General features: G+C 60.2%; 2 protein-coding genes across 6 annotated transcripts in view; one reads left to right on the forward strand and one right to left on the reverse strand.

Annotated features, from left to right (window-relative positions):
* On the forward strand, positions 1 to 14,951 carry GET4 (guided entry of tail-anchored proteins factor 4). 2 transcript variants are annotated; one of them, XM_057528422.1, is made up of 9 exons: positions 1 to 249; positions 4,851 to 4,929; positions 5,189 to 5,270; positions 5,675 to 5,824; positions 7,927 to 8,065; positions 9,328 to 9,468; positions 9,799 to 9,874; positions 10,009 to 10,081; positions 14,667 to 14,951. In XM_057528422.1, exons 1-9 carry the CDS (start codon positions 104 to 106, stop codon positions 14,750 to 14,752), a joined length of 972 nt encoding a protein of 323 aa, XP_057384405.1. In that variant the 5' UTR covers positions 1 to 103; the 3' UTR covers positions 14,753 to 14,951. The 2 variants fall into 2 exon arrangements, with proteins under 2 accessions (XP_057384405.1, XP_007174667.2); XM_007174605.3 differs by lacking the exon at positions 1 to 249 and adding an exon at positions 3,342 to 4,308.
* A 363-nt stretch (positions 14,952 to 15,314) lies between these two features.
* ADAP1 (ArfGAP with dual PH domains 1) overlaps positions 15,315 to 20,621 on the reverse strand; it is a 64,558-nt gene continuing 59,251 nt past the window's right edge. Inside the window, exons 7-11 of one of the 4 annotated variants that reach the window (XM_057528421.1) lie at positions 19,006 to 19,089; positions 18,669 to 18,731; positions 18,186 to 18,257; positions 17,737 to 17,881; positions 15,315 to 17,654 (exon numbers count right to left, since the gene is read on the reverse strand). In XM_057528421.1, the coding sequence (XP_057384404.1) occupies positions 17,626 to 17,654; positions 17,737 to 17,881; positions 18,186 to 18,257; positions 18,669 to 18,731; positions 19,006 to 19,089 (393 nt within the window). In that variant the 3' untranslated portion in view covers positions 15,315 to 17,625. Of the gene's footprint in view, positions 17,655 to 17,736; positions 17,966 to 18,185; positions 18,258 to 18,668; positions 18,732 to 19,005; positions 19,090 to 20,621 lie in introns of all 4 variants that reach the window. The other 3 variants (XM_057528420.1, XM_057528419.1, XM_057528418.1) reach the window with 3 other exon arrangements.

Genomic DNA, 20,621 nt, shown 5'->3' on the forward strand with positions numbered 1-20,621 from the left:
GTGAGCCACCGTAGAGGGCTTCGGGCGGCCGCCGGGACGGAAGCCGAGAGGTGCCGCCGACCGCGCCTGCGACAGCGTCAGCCCTGCGCGGAGCGCCGGCCCAATGGCGGCGGCGATGGCCGAGGAGAGCGCCCGGAACGGCGCCCGCAACCGCGGCGGCGTCCAGCGCGTGGAGGGCAAGCTGCGTGCCAGCGTCGAGAAGGGCGACTATTATGAGGCGCACCAGATGTACCGGACCCTCTTCTTCAGGTAGCCACTGCGCCGCGGCCGCCGCCTTCTAGGGCTTTCCGCCCGGCCGCCTCCCATTGGCCGCGCCGCGCCGCCCCGCGCCACCATTGGCCCGCGCCGCTGCCCGTCGCCTGGGCGGTGGGAGCAAGGGCCGTGCGGTGGCCGGGGGAGGGCTGCGGCCCGGGAGCGAGATTCGGGACCCCGACCCAGAACCGTGACCGAGACCCCAGACTCCGCCCAGACTCTGGACTCAGACGCAGACCGAGACCCCAGACCCAGCCCGGACTCTGGAAGCCGACGCAGACCGAGACCCCAGACCCGGCCTAGATTCTGGACTCCGAGCCAAACCCCTGGTCGAGACCCCAGACCCAACGCAGACCCCTGATCAAGACCCCACACCCGGCCCAGACTCCGGATCCCGCCCCAGACCCCTGACCCGCCCCAGACTCCGGACCCAGACCCAAAGCCCTGGCCGAGACCCCAGACTCCGGACCCAGACCCGAACCCCGGACGCAGACTCCGGACCCCAGTCCCCGGCCCAGACCACCCTCCCCCTCCCCCGCCCCGACCCGAGCGCCTTTGGGTTTGAAGCCCCAGCTCCGAGTTCCACGGTTTTCCTGCCTCTGGGAGTCCCGTCGCGAGGCTGTAAACATATTTCTCGTCTTGTTCTGTAGCCCTTGCTCACTCGAGTGTCTTGTTACTAAGCCAGCTGTTCCCATAAAGCTGGTATTTTTGTTGTACCTGCGCTGCCCGCTGGCCACGTGCGGCAGTTGAGCTTCTGAAATGCGAGTCCCTAACGGCCTGGGCGGTGAGGGTAAAAACACGGCCTTCAAAGACTTAAAGCAGAGAAAATGTCAGGTAATTAGTTAGGAACCTTCAACTCTTGAGCGCACGTTGAAGTGATGCTTGAATATATTGGATTAAATAAAATGTCTTTTTTTAGTGTGGTCTTAGGAATTTAGGTTTTCTTAAACCTAGCTCAGTTTTCTTTTGCACTGCAGTGTGTCACACCGTTTCTGCTGTCATGCAGCTACTGCTATAGTTTTTTAGTTGTTCTTACATGTGTAAGGCATTCCTGTATATTACACACGTTCTGTTAGCCTTCAGGTTTCTTGCCAGAAAGCACTTGAGACATTCGTTAGCATTTAAAGATAGTTTTAGAGAATTTAATCTGTTCTGTGGAATGCTTTTTCGTTCTAAACTGCTGCAGAACAGCAAATATTTTGCTATGATATCTAAAGGCAGTCATGCCTGCGTTACACCATTTAGGCCTAGATTTAAATTTTTTCTTTAAATAGTAAGTTGAATCAATAGTCTGGGAACTCTGGCAGTACTTTCTGCTTTGGTTGTAGTTGGGTTTAGACGTAACGCTTCGTGTCCCAGACCGAGTTTGAGCTCTGTCGCCAGAGGACCAGGTAGGGGTGAGTTGGTTGTTCTTCACGGGATGAGCTAAAGATGTGAGTAGGCTTTAAGGTCTGTAACGTCGAGCGTTCGGCCTGGCGGCTTAGCCAGTCAGATCTGTGTGATGGGGAGCTTTCGTAGCGCTCAAGATTTGTCCTGGTGCTTGCTTTTCTTGGGGACTTTTATATAAGTATTTGCCCCAGTGACTAGTCAGCAAAACTGGATCTTCCCAAAGATAAACACGGCGTTCCTTGTTTTGAGCCAGTTCTGCAGTTGCTGCTGTACCAGGAACGTGATTGTTGATTAGCTTTGAAGAGGCCAGTCCCTGTGCCCAGAGTGTGCTTTGTGCTGACGTGGGGGCAGATGCAGGCTGTCCACCAGCCCGGCCTTGACCTGGGTTCGCATTCTCCCTCTGCTCTGTGACCTGTGATCCAGGACAACTTGTTGAATCTCTTCTCTGAGCCTTGGCTTCCTCTTTGATCTTTTAGGGGTTCCTACACCTCTTCAGAGCTCCTGAGAAATAAGTGGTCTCCGGTGGGCCTCCGTGGGGGATGCGGTGGACTCAGGCGCGGTAGCAGTTGTGGCCGTCCGGGGGCCCAGCTGAAAAGGCCTGGAGTTGTCCCTGTCTCTGCTGGGTACCGTCCACGTTCGGACCTGCGATTGCAGCCCTGGTTTAGAGCTCTGCACGGGGGCCCTGAGAAGTCAGCTTTGCTCTTTTTATGTCTTTCTATAAATAAGTGCTTTTAAGTGTTTATATAAAATGTAAAACTTTATAGGTTTTGACATATGTACACACCCAAGAAATTATCACCAATCAAGGTACTGAAAATACCCATCATCCCCGAAAGCTTTCTCATCTGCCTTTACAGTGAATTTTTCACTGCTTGCCCCCAGGCACCCACTGATCTCTCTGTCATGGTAGATGGGTTTGCATTTTCTGGAATTTTATGTAAGTAGAGTTGTATAGTATGTTCTTTTTTTATTTGGCTTTTTGAATTCCCTCAGCATGATCATCTCACGATTCACCTTTATGTGTACCATTAGTTAATTTTTATTGTTGAGTGGTGTTCCATTGTATGGGTGGCCTACAGTTTACCCATTCACCTGTGGGATGAGTTCACCAGTGTATGCTATTTTAATTCACTTACACTGTGTCCCCCAGCAGTTTGAGGAGGGGGAGGAGGAACTGGGCAGCCCGGGAGGTTGGACTTATGGGGGGGTGTGTGCTGCAGCCGGGGCAGGAGCCAATGGTTCTGAGAGAGGCCGAGCTCCGTCTCCTCGAAGGTGCGGGTGCCGTGGGCGCTCCCTTGTCTCTTCAGCCTTCTCTCTGCCGGGACGGGAGAGGGTCCGTTTTCCAGGCCTGATGGGTTATTGGTACTTTGGCGACTGCTCTGTAGGGTGGCCCGTGGCCTGGAGGGGCCTCTGCCCCCGCCGGGATTTAACTGTGAAAGGGGCCTCGCTGCCTAGGGGCCTTCCTGAGATGAGTGTCGATTGTGGTTGTTTTGTGTCTTAAATGAAGAAATATTTTGAAAGAGGAACTTCAAACCTGTGTTCTCAACCACCTGGGGGTAGGATGGAGCGCCTGGGAGAGGGCGTGAGGTGGACACTGCGTCTGTGTCGTTAGTGTTAACGCTTGTGTCTATGCTCTGCTTTTAAAAAAAAAAGGGAAATGAACGATTGCACGGACGCAGCGCGGGGGGGGGGGGCTGCGGTGGGGGAGGGGCGGCGGTGCTCTGAGCCCCCAGGCCTCGGTGGCACCCCGTCCCCTCCGGCTCGGGCACCGGGAAGCCACGTCCGCCCTTCCCAGGGCTCTGCAGTGCCCAGCGAGCACGTCGGGCTTTCAGGGTGCCTGTCACTGCTGCAGGGTTTCCAGCGTTCCTGGACCCGCGGCGGGCAGCTCCAGGCCCCTCCTGCGGGGCAGGGCTGCCCAGGGCTGTGCGGCTACGGTCACTGGGAGCCGGAGCCGGAGCCGGAGCCGGAGCCGTCGCCCCAGGAGTCCAGTCTGTCTGCCTCTCGGGGCTCTGCTCCCTCCCCAACTTTCTAGGCATTCATCTCTTGCTGTGCCTCGGGGAGGAGAGTCCGGAGCCCTGTCGTGTCCTCAGAGCCGAGCCGGGCTGCGTGACTGTCCCTTAGGAGACGTGCCCACCGTCCGGACGTCTGTGCCGGTGGCGGCGCGAGGGCTCATTTTTCCAGAAGCCCCCGTTCCGTGCCCACGACCCACAGGTGCCCCGGTCTGCTCCTCGGGGTGCGGGATTCTCCTCCTGGTCCCCCCGCCCCGGGTGCTGACCGGGACGAGGCTGGTGCAGAAAAGCCCTTTTCTGTGGTTGGTCCCGGCCTGAGCCTTGGGCCGCGAGCCAGAGGGCAGCGGGGCTCCCCCGTCTCCGTCTCCATCTCCGTCTCCGTCTCCGGCGCGGGCGGCGTCTCTGACTCCGCTTGTCTGGGCCGGGACGCAGGTCTGACCGGCTGGGCGGGTTTCCTTCCTGATCCTCCCTGAGAGGAACGTGCAGCCAGCGGGCTCGGTGTCCTGCGCTCAGCTCGGGCCTGGCCCTTCCCCCCCTGAACGTCCATCTCACTTGTCATGGACGGAGCATCCTTCCTGTCCCGTGTGTGCCGAGTTGCCTGTCAGGCTCTCGTCTGTCTGCAGTTCGGGAAGCCGGCTTTTCCCAGCTTCCGTCCCTGGTGAGAAACGTTCCAGGTGGAAAGTGGTAGGGGTGGAGGGGCCAGCCCGGCAGGCCTCGGCCCCAACACGTGGCCCTCGCCCGGTTCTCGCTGCCCCTCACCACAGCCAGGCCTGTGCTTGAAGCTGGAAGTGGCCCCCGGCCCCTCGCTGGTCCCTCTGCTGAGACCCCTGCCCAGCTGCAGGGAGGCTCTGCTTCCGGCTCCTGGCCCGTTTGGGCGGAGAGAGTGCCTGGCACCCTGTCATCAGACGTTGCTGCTGCTGCCCCGGGGCGCCTCGTGGGCGGACGGGCTGGGCCATGGGCGCCAGCGCCAAGCCTGACAGACGGGGGTCGGGGGCAGCTCCGGGAGGAGCCCTCGGGACCTGAAGCCCAGCTCCGCTCTGTTCTCAGCGGAGGAGTATGTGGGGCGGGTGCTCGCTTCCTACTCGGGTGCCGAATCTTTGGGATCTGATCTCCGAAACCACCCCTGTGAGTCTGGGTGGCCGTGCTTCGGCGGCCTGTGAGATCCCGGACCTGGCCGGCCCTGCCCTTCTCTCCGTGCAGGTACATGGCCCAGAGCAAGCACGCCGAGGCCCGCGAGCTCATGTGCTCAGGAGCCCTGCTGTTCTTCAGCCACGGCCAGGTGAGCCGTCTGCCCGGGGCCAGGGTTGGCATGGGGCGTCCAGGGAGAGGCCTGGTGGGGAGCCTGGGCCGAGCGTCCCCGTGTCCCAGCACCAGTGTGGGACCTGAGGGCTAGTGGCCTTGGTGCTCAGAACCATCTCTTAAGTGCAGTCGGTCGCCGGTTTCTAACTGGAAACCAGAGCCACTGCCCAGCCTCACCGTCTTCTGAAAACGGGCCAGAGCCTCGCTTCCCACTGACAGTCCTTTTGTACGTTTTATAGCAAAACAGTGCGGCTGATTTGTCCATGCTGGTCCTGGAGTCGCTGGAGAAGGCGGAGGCCGAGGTGGTCGATGAGCTGCTGGGTGAGACAGAGTGGACACGCGTGCCGTTGCCACACCACGTACCGTTCCCCCGCCCCCCCCCCAACGCACCCAGCCTCCCTGGCACGCGGTGGGTGCCACGTGGTCTGGAGCCCCTGCCCCGTTGGGCGAGCCCTTCTGCGAGCTGCCCGGCCGGAAAGGCGCGCGCAGATCCCCGCTGGGGCAGCCCCCCTCCCTTCTGCTCCCCGACGCAGGCTCAGCTGTGGGGAGGCACCACGGTGAGGACGGTCGGGGTGGCCCCAGGACCCCACCACTGTGCCTGCCGCTTCTCCGCTTTCTTTCAACGTGAAACAGTTGTTTTTAATTAACTTCTGTGCGACGCACAACACAGATCAGAAGCAGCCACGGGTTCCTCTGGGTCAGGCTTGTGTGCCTGTCGTTTGCAGAAAGTCTGGCCAAGCTGTTCAGTCTGATGGATCCCAACTCCCCGGAGCGAGTGGCATTTGTGTCTCGAGCCCTGAAGTGGTCCAGTGGGGGGTCCGGGAAGCTGGGCCACCCCCGGCTCCACCAGCTGCTGGCCCTCACCCTGTGGAAAGGTAGGCCGTGGGCCCGTGGCTGGGCAGGGGCTCCTGCGGGCAGGTGGGCCAGGGAACAGGCGGCCCTCCTGATGCTCTCGGGGCCGCTGCTGGCGGGGTCTGTTCGGATCAATTAAAATCATCTGCGCTGCTGACGGGGGTTGGGGGGTGGCGGCCCTCTGAGTCTCACGGCCTCCGCGTCTGGCTGAGTGTGAACACCTGCTGCACTCGGGTGGGCGGCGTGTTCTCTTGTCTGGAGCTTCCGGTCCCCCGCGGGCCACCTGCTCCCCCGCGCTGGGGCCTCCTTCCAGGACGTCCTTCCCCCGCCGGCGCTCTGCCAGCACTTCTCATGTCCTCTTAGTGAGCGTTTGCGGGGTCTGCTCGATCCACGCGAGGGGGTCGTGTCCCGGGCTCAGGCATAGGAAGGGGAGCGGCCTGAGTCGCTCCTGGGCGGGTGTGAGGGAGCTGTGCCGCCTGGGGCCTCGCGTGGCGGCCGTGCGTGCAGCTCAGCCGCGTGGTGGCCAAGGGGTCTGGGCCCCGCCGGCCAGGTCGGCTCTGTGCCTCGTCCTCACGGGCGTCACCTGGGCTGGGGCAGGCGGAGGGACGGCGACCTTGGGCAGGTGCCTTGGGACCGCGCGTGTCTGGGGCTGTGGGAATTTGGAAGGTCTAGATGCTCCGTCGTCTAGACCTCTGGACGCTCGTGCTGGGGCTCTGTCGGCGGATCCGTTCAGCCAACAGCCGCCCTCCGCACTGCCTCGTCGGCCGGGCGGGCCGCCTGCAGCATCAGTACCTCGATTCACACCCGCCTCACGCGGCCTGTGTGCCAGGGTGCCAGGCAGAGCTGGAGGGGGCCCGTGTCCGCGGGACCCATGTTAGCGGGACGGGCGCCTGGCGTGAAGCAGGGCGTGTGGCGCCTGCTCAGAGGCCGCGCTGGGGTTGAGCGCTGTTAAGCTCTCGTATATTTAACATTGAATGTTTGAACCTCAAGACCCAAGCATCTTAAGGGGTCGCGTCAGGCACAGATGGCGAGTGAGGCCAGCGGGCCCCCGCGCCGTGGGAGGCCGTGCTGAGGGGTGTCTGCAGGGCCCCGGCGGTGGGTGGCCTCCGGGCAGGCGTGGGGTGTGGCCCGGGGCCCGCCATGCTGTGCAGGGCGCCGTGGGAGACCTGCCTGCCCTCGGTGTCCCCGCTCCGCTGGGGTCTCGCGCGGGCGCCTCTCCGGGGCTTGAGGGTGCCTGGTGACCTGCCGGATTTCTCTTCTCATGTGGAGGCTCTAAAACCAAAAGGTCGCTCTTGGGGTTGGAGGGAGAGGAGACCAACAAAACGCAGCCACGCAGAGCGGGCTCTTCCCCGAGGTCGCCCTGCAGCGCTGGGAGCCTATGCTGGGGGGCAGCGGTGATCTGGGGGTGCCCAGGCGGGAGGAGAGTGCTGGTGGAAGGTGGGAGAAGGCCTAGCCCGGCAGGCGTGCTCTCTGTCCTGAAGGAGCGGGAGCCAGTGCGGCGTGTGAGTGGGAACTGGGGGGCTGCCCTGGAGCTGGGTCTCTGCCTTAGCACCGCTGACTCCGGGCGTCATCCCTGGGCTCCCCAACTAGGTGCCAGAAGCCCCCCAGCTGTGACGGCTGACACCGGCTCCAGACCTTTCCCTGTGTCTGGAGGAGGGGTCGAGTCGCTCTGGGCGAGAGCCATCGGCGTGGAAGGTGGATCCACGGGGGAGGAGGGGGTGTGTGTGTCCAGGTGAAACTGGGGAGGTTGGGAGTTTGGTCGCTTTTTAAGAAAACAGACCGTTAGAACCCACGTAGAGCTCAGTAGCCGGTTTAGAGTCAAAGGCTCCCAACAGCGGAGCATCAGAGGAAGCACCGTGCCTGGAGAGCCGGCGTCCAGCGCTGTCCTGGCTCCTTGTCAGAACGGCGGACTCGGGGCCCAGAGGGCCGCCGGGCTCCGCTGTGCACACACGCCCCACTGGCGGGACGCCGCCTTCCTGACCGGCTCCCAGGTGACCCCGACTCGAGTGGGGACACAGCCCGGGTGGACGTCAGTGCGGCGATGACGTGGGACCGCCGTCCTCCCTGCCTGCGGGGCGGGGGGAGGAGGGGGCACTCACAGCGGCCTCCTTGCCTGCCTCCACAGAACAGAACTACTGCGAGTCCCGGTACCACTTCCTGCACTCCAGCGACGGCGAGGGCTGCGCCGACATGCTGGTGGAGTACTCCACGGCCCGGGGCTTCCGCAGCGAGGTGGACATGTTCGTGGCCCAGGCTGTCCTCCAGTAGGTACCCGCTTGCTGTCCGGCCCTTGCGTCCGTGGCCTCCTGGGGTCCAGGGCTGGCCTCTGGTTGAGCCTCGCATGAGGACAGGCCTGCAGTCAGTCACTCAGCGTCCCACACGCAGCTCACGGCCCATTGTGACCCTGCCGCTGACCTCCGGGCACCCCAGATGTACCCCTCAGCTGCCCTAGGCCGACTTGTGATGTTTCCATTGGCGGTAGAAGTACTTCCTGTGCTTTAGATGAGCGTTTTGTTGCCACTGGTTTTCTGTTTTCCCCATTATGTATCACGTTTGGGGGTGCTGGTTAGTGTTGTGCAACTGTTTTTTTTAGGGCACATACATTCACCAAACTTTCAGCCTCCTGGGATGTGAAGTACGCGTGCATCACAGCCTTTGTTCAGAGGCTGTTTGCCTTCCCAGGTGTTTTGTGCATCCAGACGCGGTGATGGGGTATCGCCCGCCCGCTCCCCGCCTCAGCTCTGTGTCTCTGCCCCTCTGTCCCAGTTGGGCCTCCTCCTCTTTTGTTTTCTTCCAACAATTTATTTTGAAACACAGCAGCGTCGCCAGAGGCGTGAGCACCCTGTGGGGGTGCTCACGTTTGGTGACCTGGGGCCTGACCTCCCTTCCCAGTGGACCATGTGTTTGTCCCACCATGTGTTTGTCGATGAGATTACTCCCTCCCAGAAAAGCACTTGGATCTGGTGGCCGGGCCTTGGGATGGGGTGTGTCCCATGAGTTGGGGTGGACGGGGAGCTTCCGAGCTCCCACAAGTCACCACTTGTTGCTGAATCTGTGACTTTGAAAACGAAACTTGTTTAAAATCCAGAACTCGCTGGCCCTGGGTTTGGCATGTGGTGCCAGTGTTGCCTCTGGCGTGAGCCCTTTCTCGTCCATCCGTCTTTGTCGAGGGCGTGCACCACAGTAAAGTCCGGCCGTGGACACGTCCTCCACGGGGCGGAAACAGGAGCCGGGGCAGCCTCTGGGCCACCGTGCTCTCGCGGGCAGGGGCAGACAGGTGTGGGACAGGTTCAGGGCGCCCCGCTGTCTCCTGGATCTGCTGACCTTGAACATGTCACCTTCTCAAGTTAGTTCTCCCTGGCCGTAAACCTTGGGACTCCCTGGGGTGGCTGGTCCACGCGAGGGGCCTGGCTGGTGCCCTCGGGGTGTTGCACGGGGGCACAGGGCCCTCTGGGCAGGCGCTTGTAGAAACCTGTTTCCTCCTCCTCCGGTCAGGTGTGCCCACTCACTGGGATGTTATTTCCAGGTTTCTCTGTTTAAAAAACAAAAGCAGCGCGTCAGTGGTGTTCACGACGTACACACGGAAACATCCGTCCATCGAGAGCGGCCCTCCCTTCGTGCAGCCCCTGCTCAACTTCATCTGGTTTCTGCTGCTGGCCGTCGATGGGTGAGCGTGGGTGTGCGTGTGGGTGTGGGTGTGTAGAGGCGTGTGGGTGAGGCGTGTGCACGTGCTTGTGCGGAGGGGCGTAGACGTGTACATAGAGGCACGCAGAGATGTGTGGGTGAGCGTGTGTGGGTGTGGGTGTGAGTGTGTAGAGGCGTGTGGGTGAGGCGTGTGCTTGTGCGGAGGGGCGTAGGCGTGTACATAGAGGCACGCAGAGATGTGTGGGTGAGCGTGCGTGTGCGTGTGGGTGTGGGTGTGTAGAGGCGTGTGGTTTCTGTTCACGTCCTCGGTCTTGCGTGGGCATCGGCTATGCCGCGCTCTGTCCTGTTCCAGGGGGAAGCTGACGGTGTTCACGGTGCTGTGTGAGCAGTACCAGCCGTCCCTCCGGCGGGACCCCATGTACAACGAGGTGAGCGGCGGGGGGCGGGCTGAAGCCGGCGACTGCGGGCAGCCGCTGGAGGGGGAGGGGGAGAGAAACTGCGCGGGGTCCGCGTGCAGCCTCGGGCTCAGCGCCCTCCGCGACCACGCCTGTGCCTCTTCCAGTACCTCGACAGGATAGGACAGCTGTTCTTCGGCGTGCCGCCCAAGCAGACGTCTTCCTACGGAGGCTTGCTAGGTGAGGGGCCCGTGGGTCGGGGGCTCGCAGTGGGGGCTTGTGGGTGAGGCCCAGAGCGCGGCGTGCCGGCCGGGGGAGCGGAGCAGGCAGCGGCCTGGAGCGGGGCCCGGTGCCAGCAGGAGGGTTGCGGGCTCCTGGCTGTTTCCCCCTGCGTGTTCCCCAAGCAGAGCTCGTAGGGCCCCGGTGAATAATCGTCCCCTGGGGTCCCTCTCCGTTGGCCACAGAATCGAAGCCAGATTTCTTTTTTTTGTGGTAAAATACACATTACGTGCAATTCCCCACCTTAACCGTGTTTAAGTACGCAGGACAGTTGTGTGAACTACATGCACACTGTTGTGCAGCGGATCTCCGGAACTTTCCGTCTTCCCAAACTGAGACTCTGCCCCCATTAAACACTGGCTCCCAGTCCCCACTCCCTACTTTCTGTCTCTGTGAACCTCCAGGGACCTCACATAAGTGGCATCACACAGTGTCCTCCTGTGCTGGCTAATGTCACTGTCAGGTTCAACCCTGTTGTAGCAGGTGCCAGGATTTCCTTCCTTTTTAAGGCTGATTCATGTTCCATCGTGTGGATAAGACTGCGTCTTCAGTGGACACCTGGGTTCTTCCACCTGTGGCTGCTGTGAATGTGGGTGTGCAAGTTATCTCCTTAAGGTCTTGCTTCCAGTTCTTCTGGGACACCCAGAAGCAGAATTGTTGGATCTGTTTAATTTTTTGAGGAAATGCCACACTGTTTTCCCACAGCAGCTGCTCCCACAGCAGGGCACAGGGGTCCCAGTTCCTCCACATTTTTGTCAACAGTTGCTGTTTTCTGGTCTTTTTGACAGTAGTCATCTTATTAATGGGTCTGAGGTGGTGTCTCTGTTTTGATTGTCCTGATTTGCATTTCCCTAGTGACTAAGCACTTTGCGTATCTTTCGCGTGCTTATTGGCCATTTGTGTGTATGCCTGTTCGTGTCATTTGCTTATTTTTGAATCATGTTGGTTGTTTTACAAGTTCTCTACACTGGGTATTAAGTCCCTCCCAGATATATGATTTGCAAATATTTTCTCCCATTCTGTGGGTTGCCTTTTTTATTTTTTTTTTAAGACTTTATTTTTTTAAAGCAGTTATAGATTCACAGCAAAATTCAGAGGACGGTACAGAGATTTTGCATAAATGCCCCTTCCCCGCCACAGGTGCAGCCTCCCCATCATCAGCATCCCCAGCAGGTGGTACATTTATCATGGGTGAACCTGCATTGACGTGTCATTATCACCCAAAGTCCAATGCATTGATACATTAATTAGGGTTCGTTTTTGGTGTTTACATTCTGTGGGTTTGGACAAAGGTGTGAGGACGTGTATCCGCCATTACAGTATTGTGCAGAGTCGTTGTGGTGCCCTGAAAAATTCTCTGTGTTCCACCTGTTCATCCTTCCCTCCCTTGTTGCCTTTTTACTCCCTGGAGTATCTTTTGATGCACAAAATATTTTACTTTTCATGAAGTCTAATTTGTCTATTTTCCTTTTGTTGCTTCTGCCTTTGGTGTCATTTCCAAATCCAGTGTCACAAAGCTTTTGCCCTGTGGTTTCTTCTAAGAGTTTTATTATTTTAGGTCTTCCATTTAGGTCCTTGATCCATTTTGAGGTGGATTTTTTATGTGGTGTTTTACTTATATAAGGGTCCAGCTTCATTCTTTGGCATGTGGATTTCCAGTTTTCCCAGCACCAGTTGTTGAAAAGACTGTCCTTTCCCCATCAAGTGGGCACAGAACCCTTGTCAAAAATCATTTGACCATATATGCGAGGATTCATTTCTGGGTTCTGTATTCCATTGGTCGATATCTGTCTCTATGCCAGGACCACACTCTTGTGATGACTCTAGCTTTGTAGTAAATTTTGAAATGAGAAAGTGTGAGACTTCCACCTTTGTTCTTTTTCAAGATTGTTTTGGCTATTTGAGTCCCCTGAGATTCCATATGAATTTTAGGATGGGTTTTTCTATTTCTGCAAAAAAATGTTTTGGGGATTTGAGATTTCATTCAATCTGTAGATTGCTTTGGGTAGTATGACATTTTAACAATATTAAGTCTTTTAGTCTAGGAACATGGGATGTTTGCATTTATTTACGTCTTTAATTTCTTTCAGGAATTTTTTATAGTTTTGATTGTACAATTTTTCACCTCTTTGGTTAAGCTAATTACTAATATTTTATTCTTTTTGATGCTATTGTAAATGGAATTGTTTCTGTAAATAAGTTATTTTGTAGACTCTTCAAAAATTTTTACAAGTAAAATCATATCACTTGCAAGCAGATAATTTTACTACTTTTTTTCAACTTGGAATTCTTTTATTTCTTTTTCTTGCCTAATTGCTCTGGCTAGAACTTGAGGTTCAGTTGACCCTTGAACAACGTGGAGGTTAGGGGTGCTGATCCCCTGCACGGTTGAAAATTGGTGTATTAACTTACAGTTGGCCCATCGTATCTGTGGATTCAACCAACTGCGGACCAGGTAGTACTTTAGTATGCATATAGAAAAGCATGCACGATACGTGGGCCCGTACGGTGCAAACCCGTGTTGTTCAGGGGTCACCTGTACCATGTTGAACAGAAGTGGTGGGAGCAGCATCCTTGCCTTGTTCCTGATCTCAGAGGAAGAGCTTTGAATCTGTCGCCGTTGAGTGTGACGTCTGCTGTGGGTTTTTCATATATGCCTTGTATTACATCATAATATGAGAGGGTTTCCTTATGTTCTTTCTTGGTGAGTGTTTTTATGAAAGAGTGTTGAATTTGTCAAATGCATTTTGTGCATAATTTGAGATGATCATTGGTTTTTTTTTCTTTCACTCTATTGTGGTGTATCATGTTGATTGATTTTCGCATGTTGAGCCATCTTTGCATTCCAGGAACAGATCCCACTTGGTCTTGGTGTCTGATTCTTTCACTATGCTGCTGAATTTGGTTTGCTAGTATTTTGTTGAGGATTTTTGCATCAGTGTTCATAAGGGATATTGGTCTGTAGTTTTCTTTCCTCATAGTGTCTTGTCTGGGTTTGGTATTGGAAGGATGGGTGGTACTAATTCAGTAGCTTCCCCAGTGAAGCCGTGAGGTTCAGGGTTTTTCTTTGTTGGGAGAGATTACACAGTCTCCTTACTCATTAGAGTCTATTCAGAGTATGTATTTCTTTGTGCTTCAGTCTTGGTAGGTGCTGGTGGCCAGATCGCTGGCCCTGCCTCTCAGGGCCAGGCCACCTCCCCGTGTCCTGCCCGTTCTTCTGATGCAGCCTTGGGGCTCCGAGACCACTTGAGTCCTAATCGGCCTCCTGCCCTCCAGCAGGGTGGGGACCAGTGTAGTCCTGCACTTAAAAGTGGGTATTGCCCTCCTTAGTGTTCTAAGTTTTATTTTTGAATAGGTAAAGCTTGTCTCACAGAGTCCAGATGGCAGGCTCGTACCCAGCCCTGCCGCTGTCCCATGGTGACTTGCAGGCCAGGCAGTGCTAGGTTTCCTTAGCTTCCTCCCGGTGGGAACTTTGCAGACATCAGACGGCCTGCAGTGGCAGGACCGGGGGGGGCGGGGCAGCCCCTCGGCGCTTGGTCACGCTGCTCCGCTGTGCTGTTGCTTGTGGCCCTGCCTCATGGGGCTCTCTGTGTGTGGGGGGGGGGGGTGGAGTGAGCGTTTGTCGTTTCCGTGGCCATCGTCAAACTGTGCTCCGTGCAAAGGTCTTCCTGTCTCCCAGATTATTTTAAAAGCTGTTTCCCCTTAAATGCAAGTTGGACTTTTTACCTGTAAACGGGGTCTGTCTGGAGTTTTAGTGGAAGGTGTGGGGGGCCACTTCCCTTCTCCAGGCTCTCGTGTCACGGCCACTCGTCTCGGTGGCTGTGTCCTTTCCTGCCCACACCTCGGGCATCTGCAGCGCCTGTCCGTCCACAGTCGTGGTGACATTTTAGCATGTTCAGTCTCGGGCTGCCGTGACTGTCAGCTACTGCGTTCCCATCTGACTCTCTGCGTTTCCCCACAGAACTTCCAACCGCAGCGGCGCCAGGTGCAGTGACTGGGCCGAGTTCACTGCAGCGCGAGGAGGGTTTTACCCTGAGGGACTGCTTGCCCTTTGTTTGTTGTTCCCCTTTGCGAGTTGGTTTAGGGCACTTTTTAAACTTTGCTTTTCTATCGACATGATAGTTCTTTGGATAAAAATTCGGTAAAAAGGAGTGTCCATCTTGACAAGGCCCACAGCAGTTAACGTTGTTATGTGTAGCCTTCGGAACTGTAACATCTGACTTCTGGGTCACTTGAGAGTTAACATGTGAGCGAGTTACCTGCCGCTCGGCCACCCGTGATCCTCCTGGGCCCGTCCTGGCGGCCGTGCAGTGTCCCCTCGACGGGCACCTGGGTCTTCTCCCCTCGCGGCCCCAGCAGAATCCCTGTGTCTCCGGGCGCAGCAGACACGTTTCTGTGGCGAGACCCCCGGATGGGGCGCCGGGGTTGGGCTGCTGTTGCCTTGCCAGGCCCCAGTCACGGCGCCACGGGAGGAGGGGGCGGCCGGGGGCCGGGCGGCGGGCGAGGGGCGGCCGTGGCCCTGACAGCGCCGCGCGCCTCCTTCCAGGGAACCTTCTGAGCAGCCTCATGGGCTCCTCGGAGCAGGAGGGCGAGGACAGTCAGGACGACAGCAGCCCCATCGAGCTCGACTGACACCCGCGGACCTGCACGGACTCGGCCTGGACCGCGGCGGGTGCGGCTCCCGATGCGGGTTCAGACCCGGGCCCCCTGGCTCTGGCCGAGGCCGAGGGGCCGCACGTTGGGTGTTCTGGGGCTGCCGCGGCCGTGCCAGCCGGGCCGCCGTGTACCTTGAGATGACCCCAATAAAGCACAGGCCCTGCCGCGCCTCCTCTCCCGGCCCTTGTGTCTGGTTTGCTTGGGGAGGGCTCGGTCTTGCACAGGAGGGCCCTGTGCACGCAGCGGGGGTGCCGTGCCCCTCAGGTGGGGCGGGGGTGGCCTGGCACGTGTCCTGGGGAGCGCCTGGGCGGCCGCTCCATGCCACACCCCAGGAGCTGCGGCCGAGCGCCCAGCCGTTCGGAATGGCGTCTCGTCTGGGAGGCTGCAGGACCATCCACCGTCGTGGGGCAGTACTTATTGTCTCTGGGTGATTGATTCCTTTGACCTGATGTTCTAGGTTTTAACCAAACGATCAGCCCAGGAACGAGCAGATCTGTCCCTTCGCACTGATATGTGTCAGATGCCCCAGGATAGTTAGTTACAAAATGGGAAACACTTTTATTTTTTCACAATTATAAGCGTTGTAGATTAATACCCAGTGATCATGCATGGGAAGGAACGGAATACACAATTTTATTTACTGTAAAAATGGAATTTAAAGGAAGGTTGGTGTTCGTGTTGAGTTTAAATAAATCCTTTATACTGGGCTTGGCAGCACTGGTCCTTTCTGAGTGAGCTCCTGGGGCTGGTCGTGGGCTGGGCCGCGGGGCTGGGGCTGTGAGCAGTGGCCAGGGAGCCCCGTGAGGGGCGTGGGCACCGTGACCAGTGTTTTCCAGTTCTGTCCGGAGTGTGTCCTCGGTGGGCGGCGGCAAGTAGACAGTGTTGAGAGCGTCGCGATGTTAGATGTAAATATACGGTGTTTTATTTCAATCTGTGGAAGCCCAACCTGCGGACAGGTGAGGCCTCACGGGCTCTGCAAGCAGCCTATGGGGCTGGGGGCGCCCTGTGGTCTCAGCGCTGTGAGTGGGACACGTCGTGCTGTTGTCGCAGGCGGCCGCCTGTGTCTCTGCGACTCCCCCACCTCTGTGCAGGGGCTGCCCGAGCCTGCGCCAGCCTCGGGCCTGAGGACCAGGGCGGGGGCCCTGCCAGCAGGAGGGGCGGGCCTGGTGTGGACCATAGGGGTCCTGCCTCGTCCGAGAAATTCTTCCCGCCGGTCGTGCAGCTGGTTCAGGGTATTTTGTCGTTTCTCTCTGGAGTTTTCTGGGTAGAGCATGTGGGTGTGCACACGCTCAGACACAAGTGCACGGACCTCACGCTGGCGCCAAGCGGGTGCCCGAGCTCCCAGGGCCCGAGGCTGGGTGGCCCTGCGTGGTCAGGAAGGTCTAGGGGAGCCCGGGCCTTCGCTTCTGGCCCAGGGCGAGTCCTTCTGCCTCATCTGGAAGACAGTGGACCTGGGTTCTCAGGGAAAGGGTGACCCCGCAGCCTCGCCTGGGCTAGGAGGTACCGCCTGGGGCAGGAAGGGTTTAGGGGAGAAAGGGGCCGTGGCCCTGGGTGAGCCCGCGGCTGTTCTCACCCCCGGCCCAGCCATCTTGGGGACCCCACTGTCGGGGGAGGGGGGCCTTGTGCTCCCCCTTTTACCCTGCAGTCCCTGCTCAGAATCCAGGTGCACGATGGGTCTGAGCTGTGGGCGCTCGCTCAGATGTGAGGGGAGATGATGATGGGGGCTCGGAGGAAGGGTGCCTTCCCTCATCCCTCGGGTGTCGCCCACAGCCGGGCCGAGGCCCTTGCGTGCCCCTCTCCTGGGGGTGTCCCTTTCCTGGGGGCCCAGAGCCCCCACTTTATTCCAAGATGTGATGTGGGGGGGACACCCTGGCTCAGGGCCCCTCTCCTGGTCCCAACAGCTGGACCAGGGCTCCCCTGGGAGCACATCTCAGCCACACAGGACGCCGCCCACATAACCCAGCAGGTGACGCCCTCAACTACACACTGATTTCCTGGGGAGATGGGACCCCCATGCACATCCTGCCCCCAAGTTCTCCACCACACAGGGTTCCTTCCCTCCCTTACCTCCTCCCGCAAGTATGTTCCCACAGATGTCCCCCATCCCCCCAGGGCACCCGGGGAGAGGCACGGTGGCGGTAACCACCGGCGAGCGGCACGCTGGGGTCCGGGCGGCGACCCGGGCCTCCATCCTCCAAGGGTTCGAAGACCGTGAGGGCAGGCGGAGGGCGGGTCATGTCAGCGCTGAGTCCGGAGCCGGCGTGGGAAGTGCCCAGGCTGGGGGCGGGGGTGGGTGCAGCCAGCCCTGTGGCCCAGGCCCGGGGGGCTCCAGCTGTCGGGGCCTCTGACCCCCGGGACCCCCGCGGACACGCGGGTCGGCTTGCTGAGGGAGCCAGGGCCCTGTCTGCCACGCCAGCCCCCGGGACCCCACAACTGACAGCGGATGTTCAATAAATACTTGTTGGGGGAGGGTGGGGGGAGTGAGGGGACACGGCGGGGTTGGGGGCATGCAGGTGGGTCCTCTGTCCCCGCAGCCCGGCCTCCTGGTCAGGGGTGGGGTCCCGCGGAGGTGGGTGGCGGCAACTGGGGGGGCCTCAGAGGAGGTGGTCTGGCGGGCGGGGAGGCGAGTGGGGGGCTGTGGGCGTCACACCGGGGGCAGCGGCATGGCGGGGTCGGGCCGGGCCGGCTCCCAGTGGTGTTCCAAAGAAACAGGTCCTAGCGGCTAAAGCTCAGGCCCCACCTGGCCACGTCGGGGGCTGCCGGGTCCCTCCTTCCGCCGGCCGCCGCCACCGCCTCGCCTGCCACGTCTGGTGAGTCCGGAGTCCTCAGGCCTCCAGGACCGTCTCGTGTTAGGGTTTGTGCTTGAAGTGGGCTTCCACTGGAAAAGGGACAGGGTCCCACCCGGTCACGGCTGCTCCGGGCCATGGGGCTGGGGCCCCAGGCCACCCCGCCCACCTCACCTGCGTACTCCTGGGGCAGCATGGGCCTGTCCACCACCTTCCGGAAGACCTCCATCCACGCCCGCTGCTCTGACTCCGTTTCGCAGGCTAGTAGGAACCGGCGCTCTGGCGTGACGATGGTGATGCCGTGCGGCCAGTGGTGGCCCTGGGTGGACGGCGGGAGCCCGTCCAGCACCGTGTAGCCACTCTCCCTGCTGCCGATGAAGACCTCCCCGCGGGCGAAGGCGTCCTGGGTGGGGGGACCGGGCTGAGCCGGCAGGGGTGGCTTCTCTCCACCCTGGTGTTGCTCAGAGCCGCATGCGGCCCCCCAGGCCCGGCCCCTCCTTGCCAGCCTGGCCCGTCATCTCCAGCTCACCCAGCAAATGCTGGTCGGCACCTCCCAGTCAGGCGGGTGACCCAGGAGGGCACGTCCATGCCGCGGGGGCCCCGGGGCCGCGGCCCATCCTTACCAGGGGGTCCTTGAAGTACATGAGCCTCCGGTCGTCCATGGTGAACCAGCGCTTGCGGAAGCCTTCCGTCTGCTGGGGGTCGAGGGCGCCCCTGGTCAGCCCAAGGCAGGCCCTGCCGCCCTCCCCCAGGGCAGGGCCGCCAGCACGTCCGCTCCCTGTCCGCGCGTGCCCGCGGGGCCCCATCTGGGCTGTGGGACCACCTGGGTCCTGGGATCCGAGTCCCCCGTGTCTGCCCCCATCCCCCACGTGGCAGGGACCTGGGGGTGCACAGGGACACGTTGGGGGGGGCCAGGGCAGGAGGCAGGGCTCGGAGCTGGCTGGGGCTGGACCCAGAGCCCCAGGTCAGTGGAGCCCGTGCTCTCACAAAGCACTGTGGGGGGCGAGTGTCACTGGCTGGCACTGCTGACACGCCCCCGCCTCCCCCTTCCCGGGACATGACCTCTGAGTGAGGCCTGGGCGTCTGGGGTTCCAGGTCAGACCCACCTTGGGCCCCGTCTTCTCCATGTAGCCTTCCTGAAGGTAGTTCCGGGACAGCTTCGGCACCAGCTAGGGCAGAACCACTCGGGCTGGGCCCTGGGAGCCCCTCCCCAGCTGCCCCCTCCCTTCCTGCCCTTCTCCCCCCATCCCACTCCCCCTCCCGGCGAAGCTGAAACACCCTGGAACAAAGTAGAGCTACTGTGGTCTCCAGGGGCCTCAGGCCAGTCAGCAGTGGGGGTCTCGGGGGGGGGGGTCCACGTGGGCCCTGGGTCAGCTCCCAATCCCGTCCCAGCCTGGGGCGCTCGTCCCCCCACCCGGGTCAAAGGTAGCAGCAGCCACTCACGTCCGCGTCGCTGGCCCCTGGGAAGGCCACCTGCAGGTAGTGGAAGCGGGCAGCACGGAGCGCGTTGAACCAGTCCACCATCTCCTGGGGGTTAGAGGCTGGGTGTGGGCCGCGGCCCCAGGGCCCCTCCAACACTCACCCCGTCCCTCAGCTCCCGGGCCTGCTCGGGGACGCCCAGGCAGCAGGAGCGGGCCGCACCGCGGATAGCCACCTCAGGACAGGCGGGACAGCGGGTGCAGGGCTGCCGTCCAAGCTGTCCCCAAGCCCTGACGCTGCTTGGGGCACCAGGCGGTCTCTTCTCCTCTCAGATCGTTCTGTCTTTATGACCTGCTATCTCTAGCCTAGAGAGAGGCCCATCTATTTATAAACCCACCCGGAGCTGCCACCTCCCCGCCACCGAGGGAAGGAGGGCAGAGCTGCTCCCCGGAGGCCGGCCCTCGCTGGACGGGGGAGTGGAGAGGGCCGGCTCCCCAGGCCGAAGCGTCACGGCCCAGGTGCTGCCACCCCATCCCTCCCACCCCAGGCCCAGCGCCCGTCCTGGGGCCGGCCCACGCCCCCCCCCCCCCGGCCTCCTGTGACCTCTCACTCCTCCTGGCTGCCATGCTCGCTGCCCCAGGGACTCCCGCCTACCCCTCCTCCCCGCCACAGGCTCCCCCATCTCTCCCCTCCCAGGCCCTTCCAGGCCGAGGTCTCCCACAACCCCGGATGGACCGAACATCTGCTCTCCCCGCCAACACCTGGACAGACAGCGCTCCTCCCCGATCTCCAGGTCCACTGGGTCCTGCAGTGTCACCCTGACGCCCACCTCCAGCCGCACCTGAGGCCCCACTCACCTCCCTGCCCACCTCAGTGCTCTGTCCCTCCTGCCTCGGCGCATGGGACCCCCAGCCCAGCCCAGCCCAGCCCACGCAATCCAGGCCGCGACATACCCTCTGGGCACTGCCAGGGAGCCCCACTCAGGCCTGGTGCCCCCAGCCCCATGGCAGTGCACCGAGTCCCTCCGGTCCCTAGCACTGCCCCCCGCTCGTCTCAGGACCTCCCTTGACTCACGGAAACCAGAGGGATCCTCCGGAAATTCAAGTTGGGCTGCAACACCCTCCCCCCACCGCATCTCCAGTATAGCCAGACATCTGCAGGGTCGGGTCAGCCCCCTCAGCAGGACCACCTCGTGCTGTCCCCCACCCCTTCCTCTTCTCCTTTCCCCCATCCTCAGCAGAGTCTCAGCCACGGGGCCTTTGCACGGCCGTTTCTTCCTCCTGGAACGTGTCCTCGCCCCTCAGGACATCACTTGTTCTCACTCTTCCCAGCACTCGGCATAGCTGGGGTTTGAGTCGCCCGTCTGATAGACTCTTGTCTCTCCTGCCAGACTCTGCTCTCTCACCAAGGACAGAGCCACATCAAGCATCTACGCACAGGGCCTGGTGCAGAGCAGGTGCCCACAACTCGCTGGGGACTCGGGCCAGGACGGCATCCCACTGCTCGTGCAGAAAGCCTCTGGGCTCCCGGCACCTACCCTCTGCCTTCCCTGGGCTCAGTCTCCTGACACGGAAAGTGAAGGTAGAGGCTTCTGGGTAAAACTGAAGACTTGCTCACGTTCCTTGAGCCAGGTTCCCTCC

This window comes from Balaenoptera acutorostrata, chromosome 15 (genome assembly GCF_949987535.1).
Source record: "Balaenoptera acutorostrata chromosome 15, mBalAcu1.1, whole genome shotgun sequence".
Classification (NCBI taxonomy): Eukaryota; Metazoa; Chordata; class Mammalia; order Artiodactyla; family Balaenopteridae; genus Balaenoptera; species Balaenoptera acutorostrata.

Coding starts and splice junctions, on each gene's coding strand:
- GET4 (XM_057528422.1), top strand. CDS start 104: ATGGCGGCGGCGATGGCCGAGGAGAGCGCCCGGAACGGCGCCCGCAAC. Junction 250..4,850: donor TACCGGACCCTCTTCTTCAG/GTAGCCACTGCG, acceptor CTCTCCGTGCAG/GTACATGGCCCAGAGCAAGC. Junction 9,875..10,008: donor GGGACCCCATGTACAACGAG/GTGAGCGGCGGG, acceptor TGCCTCTTCCAG/TACCTCGACAGGATAGGACA.